The sequence below is a fragment of the Alosa pseudoharengus genome, unplaced genomic scaffold (assembly GCF_046254945.1).
Source record: "Alosa pseudoharengus isolate Yale_2024_CS ecotype anadromous, Long Island Sound unplaced genomic scaffold, YU_APseudo_1.1 YU_APseudo_1.1_scf_102, whole genome shotgun sequence".
NCBI classification, from domain to species: domain Eukaryota; kingdom Metazoa; phylum Chordata; class Actinopteri; order Clupeiformes; family Clupeidae; genus Alosa; species Alosa pseudoharengus.
Window position 1 is genome coordinate 30,001 of NW_027468568.1, and position 7,179 is coordinate 37,179.

The 7,179-nt window shown below is 49.1% G+C and overlaps 1 protein-coding gene across 4 annotated transcripts in view; it reads right to left on the reverse strand.

Moving 5' to 3' along the window:
• Positions 1-7,179, reverse strand: part of mllt10 (MLLT10 histone lysine methyltransferase DOT1L cofactor) — an 81,333-nt gene that overhangs the window by 13,820 nt on the left and 60,334 nt on the right. For all 4 annotated transcript variants that reach the window (XM_076275032.1, XM_076275009.1, XM_076275016.1 and 1 more), the window contains 2 exons: positions 5,893-5,965; positions 2,307-2,479 (listed from right to left, as the gene is read on the reverse strand). In XM_076275032.1, coding sequence (XP_076131147.1) covers positions 2,307-2,479; positions 5,893-5,965 — 246 coding nt within the window. The remainder of the gene's footprint in view (positions 1-2,306; positions 2,480-5,892; positions 5,966-7,179) is intronic.

Below are 7,179 nucleotides of genomic sequence, written 5' to 3' on the forward strand. Positions count from 1 at the left end.
TTTTAATTACAGCACAATAATAGAAGTAAGACAATTAACCCACATTAAGTGACGGCCCTTCAAAGACCGCTACCTGATGTTTACTTCGAATGGTTTCATATTAAATACTCAATAAGAAATAATTATGCCGGAACTCCACCCCCTCCTTAATCTGCTGTTGAGCTGAAGTAACTGACTACGCCTACGCGCTACACGTCTTCATCACTTTGGAGCATTTCAGGCCCATGTTCTAACTACGCCTTCATCACTATGGAGCATTTCAGGCCCATGTTCTAACTACACCCACGTCTTCATCACTATGGAGCATTTCAGGCCCATGTTCTAACTACGCCTTCATCACTATGGAGCATTTCAGGCCCATGTTCTAACTACACCCACGTCTTCATCACTGGAGCATTTCAGGCCCATGTTCTAACTACACCCACATCTTCATCACTTTGGAGCATTTCAGGCCCATGTTCTAACTACACCCACATCTTCATCACTATGGAGCATTTCAGGCCCATGTTCTAACTACGCCTTCATCACTATGGAGCATTTCAGGCCCATGTTCTAACTACACCCACATCTTCATCACTTTGGAGCATTTCAGGCCCATGTTCTAACTACGCCTTCATCACTATGGAGCATTTCAGGCCCATGTTCTAACTACACCCACATCTTCATCACTTTGGAGCATTTCAGGCCCATGTTCTAACTACGCCTTCATCACTATGGAGCATTTCAGGCCCATGTTCTGCTTGTTAGTCCCACAGTTCCTGCCTGAATATCACCAGAGTGGCCAAATGACCAGGGGTTATCTGACCAGGAGCAGCCGAACAGGACGGCACGGCCCAGCTCAGGCCAGAGAAGGCGTTTGGCAGGGACCCCACCCCTGGCCAGGTGCCACACACACGTACACAAACACATGTGCACACACACACGCACACAGACACACGCGCACACACACACACACGCGCACACACCCACACACACACACGCACACACACAAACACATGTGCACACACACGCGCACACAGACACACGCGCACACACACACACACGCGCACACACCCACACACACACCCACACACACACACGCACACACACACGCACACACACACACACACACGCACACACACGCGCACACACACAGGCACACACACACACACATGTGTGTATGTCTGTAAGCAATACATGTTTGAGTGTGAGCTTGTACAAGAGTGCTTGTGTGTGTGTGTGTGTGTGTGTGTGTGTGTGTGTGTGTGTCTGCATGTCTGTAAGCAATACATGTTTGATTGTGAGCTTGTACAAGAGTGCTTGTGTGTGTGTGTCTGCATGTCTGTAAGCAATACATGTTTGAGTATGAGCTTGTACAAGAGTGCTCGTGTGTGTGTGTGTCTGTAAGCAATACATGTTTGAGTGTGAGCTTGTACAAGAGTGCTCGTGTGTGTGTGTGTCTGTAAGCAATACATGTTTGAGTGTGAGCTTGTACAAGAGTGCTCGTGTGTGTGTGTGTGTGTGTGTGTGTGTTTACGCAGGCTCAGATTTGGTTCCGTGCCAGTGTGTATCTGTGTCTCGTGTAGAACAGTGAGAGTAAGCCCATGTCTGGAGTGTCTGGTGTCATATTTGAGTGTGTGTAATTGTATGTGTCTATGGTAGCGTCTGTCTACAAGTATACATTTTTCTTCAGTGTCTAAGTGTGTGTGTGTGTGTGTGTGTGTGTGTGTGTGTGTGTGTGTGTGTGTGTGTGTGTGTGTGTGTGTGTGTATGTCTGCATGTCTGTGTTTCTCTGGGTGTCTCCAAGAACATAGCTGTGTGTAAATATATCCCTTTGGGATAGGTGTATCTAGTGTGTGTGTGTGTGTGTCCGAGTCACAGGATATATAAGCATGTGTGTGTGTGTGTGTGTGTGTGTGTGTGTGTGTGTGTGTGTGTTCTCACCATCTCCCTGAGCTCCATGCGGTAATGTGTGTGTGTGTGTGTGTGTGTGTGTGTTCTCACCGTCTCCCTGAGTTCCATGATGTAGTGTGTGTGTGTGTGTGTGTGTGTGTGTGTGTGTGTGTTCTCACCATCTCCCTGAGCTCCATGTTGTAGTGTGTGTGTGTGTGTGTGTGTGTGTTCTCACCATCTCCCTGAGCTCCATGTTGTAGTGTGTGTGTGTGTGTGTGTGTGTGTGTGTGTGTGTGTGTGTTCTCACCATCTCCCTGAGCTCCATGTTGTAGTGTGTGTGTGTGTGTGTGTGTGTGTGTGTGTGTGTGTTCTCCCTGAGCTCCATGTTGTAGTGTGTGTGTGTGTGTGTGTGTGTGTGTGTGTGTGTGTCTCACCATCTCCCTGAGCTCCATGTTGTAGTAGGAACTGCTGTCCTTCGCTCCACTGCCGCTCCAGCAGCTGCTGCAGGCTGGTGGCCACTGGGGGCAGCACTGAGTCAGCCGGACCCGCACCCACCGAGCCAGACGACGGGTCATAGCGGATGTGCAGGCCACTCCCCGGAGGAGACCTACACACACACACACACATTAATGCACACGGGAAACCCACAAGTCAAGCTCACACTCACACACTCACACACACACACACACAGGAGAAACCCACAAGTCAAGCAGTCTTCTTAAAAAATGCCAAATATTTGAAACAGATTTAATTACCCAGAAGTGACATGCAGAGATTTGCAAGAGCAAAAGTTAAGTTGGTGAAAAGCAAAGTGCTTCTCAAATTCTGTGTTAAACACACTCCAGTGTTTAATCCCAGTGAGTAACATTCTGTGTTAACCCTTAGAACCCTAAGCTGTTTTTAGGGCATTTTCACTACCTTTATTCATAAGGATTTATTCTGGTCATTGTAAGTGCCACACACACATATTATATATATTGTTTTTTTTAAGCAGTCTAGGCTATCCAGATCTGCCATCATTTCATGTATTAGTACTAGCATTGATTTTATTTTTATTTTTAAATAATTAAAATATAAAAATCATATTATAAAAATTCTTATATTTTGACCTGTATCTCACCACAGCAAGCTCATAGCTCTACATGCATTTCATGTGTGTGTAGGGCAGACTGTCCTGAAACGGGCAATATAATTGCCATGTTGGAGGGATACTCTGGGGCTGAGCAATTTACAGAAATATGTGGTGTGTGATTTACAGAAATAAATGGCATTTTTTATTTAGTGATGAAAAATGAACATTCTGCGCTCCATATCTGTGACACGAACTGATCTGACCTGACTTGACCCAAGTTTGCCTGTTAGCATGTGTGACTATGGTGTATGCACTCATGATGATTCTCAACTTTTTACTGCATTACCATGAACAAAGTAAAGGCAAAAAAGGTGTTTCTTTGTTGAACAAATTGGGGTGCAATGTAAGCCTTGAATTGGATGCCATGCAGGAATTTGCTAGGATCTCAAAACCGGATTATGAACATGTTTTGCCATAGAGAAACACACGATAGCGTTGGATTATAAACATGCTTTGCCACAAAACAGACAAAAACGTGAGGTAAGTCCAGCTATATGAAGTTATTATTTTGCTGTCACTTCGTCTGTTTTATAACCCAGAATGATGTATTTGGTATCAAATGATAGCTCTGTGTCTCCTCTTTCATCTAACATATGAACATGGCATATATATCCGATCACGGGTCCGCGAGTAATTACTCCGAGAGTAATGGGTGTGCAGCGTTGGTTTGTGTACAGCGTTGGTTTGTGTACATGACGTTAATATTTTGCAGTCACTTCGTCTGTTTTTATAAGCCAGAAAGATCGATATCCATGGTACCAATGGATAGCCCTGTTTCTCCTCTTTCATCTGATATGCTTGCTATATCTATGCGATCACGGGTTCGCGAGTAATTCAAACGAGAGTAATGAGTGCCCAGGTGAACTCAGAGAAGTATAGACTGTAAATATAATGCAATTTGATTTAATTTCATGATTTTTTTTAATTTTCATACTTGATCGTACAGACAAGTGCGTAGTGTCTTTGGAAAGCCCCACTTCTTCTCTGTCATAAAATAAAGGTTTTATCTCGTTGTGATGAACAGTCGCGGAGCAATGTAACAGAGAAGAAAGGGTGTGTTTTTTGACGCATTTTGCGTCAATCGGGTTCTAAGGGTTAAACACACTCCAGTGTTTAATCCCAGTGAGTAACATTCTGTGTTAAACACACTCCAGTGTTTAATCCCAGTGAGTAACATTCTGTGTTAAACACACTCCAGTGTTTAATCCCAGTGAGTAACATTCTGTGTTAAACACACTCCAGTGTTTAATCCCAGTGAGTAGCATTCTGTGTTAAACACACTCCAGTGTTTAATCCCAGTGAGTAACACACTCCAGTGTTTAATCCCAGTGAGTAACACACTCCAGTGTTTAATCCCAGTGAGTAGCAGCTCATGAAGGCCACTGCCTACTGGACACCATGCCATAAGAACAGAGAGTGTTTCAGCCAGAGTACCACAAGAGTCACTGTTTCACTGCAAATCTACACACACACACACAGGAGGGAAATGAGAGTCGCTGGAGCCTGCCGGTGCCTAGGAGCGTCCGTAAATCTCTGCTGCGGCGTGTGTTTGGACACGCGGTGATCTGCGTCGCCACGGATGTGTGGCACGCAGGACACTCCATCAGCCGGCCGCCGACACCCGAATCTGTCTCCTGGGCGATTAGCGCTGCCCGAGCACAGTACAGCGCAGAGCCTGCGCGAGCATAAATCTGTGCGGCCGGACCCGACTGGACTGCGGTTAAAAGCTGACGCTGAGTGCGGATCAGCGAAATAGCACAGCCGAGACCACTCACACTTCAAGTGGACGTAGCCAGCCTCGGACTGGTGTCACGCCACCACACGCACGCACGCACACACACACACGCGTGCGCACACAGTACACATAAACGCACGCACACACACACACACACACACACACACACACACACACACACACACACACACACACACACACACACACAGTACACATACATGCACACACACACACCGACTCCCATTTTGTGAAAGATGGATACACCTTTCACTTATACATTTATAAAGCATATCGTCTGGCACCTCACCAGAAAAAAAAACATGTTTTCAGAATCAAACTCACAAAACATACATAATTCAATATTATTGAATCAGTGCAATCAAAAACACTTTACAGCCATCTTCCAAGCAAAGGCATCATGTACACAAGGTCATCGGAGAAACACACAGACCAAATAGAGACTTCTCAAACCCACAGCGGTTCCCAGTGAACACACACACACACACACCCCCACACAGAGCAGTGAAATGAAGCATCAGTCGGCATTCCTCGGCATTCCTGAGCATCAGGCCTGTTAAGCGCGCGGGAGCGGCAGGAATGTGGGGCGGAGAAAGAGGAAAAACACACAGTGCAGCAGGAGCAGCCAGAAAAATGACAGACATTTCGCTGAGAGCCATCGCCACATTTCTATCCCCCTCTCTCTCCTGCCCTCTCCCTCTCTCTCTCTCCCTCTCTCTCTCTCCCTCTCTCTCTCTCCCCCTCTCTCCCTCCCTTACTCAGTCTTTCTTTCAAAAATCCCCCTATCCCCCCTAAACATCAAACGCAGCAGAGAGAGGGAGGGAGAGAGAGAGAGAGAGAGAGAGAGAGAGGGAGAGAGAGAGAGGGAGAGGGCAGGAGAGAGAGGGAGAGAGAGAGGGAGAGAGAGAGAGCTTTGTAATGGCGATATGGGAAACAGCTGAGCTGAAGTTCTGGCTTCCGGACAGAACGTGAGCGAGAGGCCAGAGAAAGGGGATTCTCAACCCCCACCCCCCCATACACACACACACACACACACACACACACACACACACACACACACAGAGAGAGAGAGAGAGAGAGAGAGAGACAGAGAGAGATTAGAGCACAGCCATGCGGCGCGTTGCGGAGGGCTTACCGTGGCGAGAGGGTTGCCTTGGGTGACGCTCCTCTTCTGGGGAAGCCATGGCCACCATCTCCCAGCTCCGGCTCTGGAAGGCAAAGGCAGTGCGGTGGGTAGAGTGTTTCAGGCACACACACACACACACTCTCACACCCACCCCCTCCCCACCACACACACACAAGCGCAGACGTGTACACTCCACAGCCTAGCCCTGTCGGCCGGTCGGTCAGTCCCTCTCCAATCCATCACAGAGTGCGAGTCTTCGCCCTGGCAGCCCAGCTTGCACACTGACACCCCTGAGAGTGTCGCCTCGTCTCGTCACCTCTCCCCCTCTCCCTCTCCCTCTTTTTCTCTCTCTCTCTCTCTCCCTCCTTCTCCCACTCTCCCCTTTTTCTAACCCACACATCCCCTCCCTCCCTCCTCTTTTCCCTCGCTCTTTTCTTCCTCTCACCCTGCGCTCTCCTCCCTCCCTCCCTCTCTTTCTCTTCCTCCCTCCCTCCCTCCCCCCCTCTCTTTCTCTCTCTCTCCCTGTGGAGACACACTGGCCTGCCCGCGGGCCCCATGCCAGACACTTCTTTTCATTCTCAGCAGTGAGAGTAATGAATCACATATGCGCCTGAGCGCCACACACACACGTACACACACACACACACACACACACACACACACACACACACACACACACACACACACACACACACACACACACACACACACACACACACACACACACACACACACACACACAGATCCAATCCCTAGAAGCCTCCAGTCATGGCCAACCAATCCCATTCTTTGCACCCCCCCCCCCCCCCGCTATTCTAACCCCCTGCTTTTCCCTTCAGCCCACTCCATCACCCCCCCCCCCCCCCCAACCCAAAAACACCAGCCCTCCTCCCCTCCAGTCACAGACAGCCAATCCCCTCTGCCCCCTGCTGCCTGTGCTGGTCCTCTACCCCTTTCCCTCCCTCTCCTCCCTCTCTCTCCCTCTCCTCCCCTCTTCTCCCTCTTCTCCCTCTCCTCCCCTCTTCTCCCTCTCCTCCCCTCTTCTCCCTCTCCTCCCTCTCTCTCCCTCTCTCTCCCTCTCCTCCCCTCTTCTCCCTCTCCTCCCTCTCTCTCCCTCTCTCTCCCTCTCCTCCCTCTCCTCCCTCTCTCTCCCTCTCCTCCCCTCTTCCCCCTCTCCTCCCTCTCCTCCCTCTCTCTCCCTCTCCTCCCCTCTCCTCCCTCTCCTCCTCTCTCTCCCTCTCTCCCCCTCTCCTCCCCTCTCCTCCCTCTCTCTCCCTCTCCTCCCCTCTTCCCCCT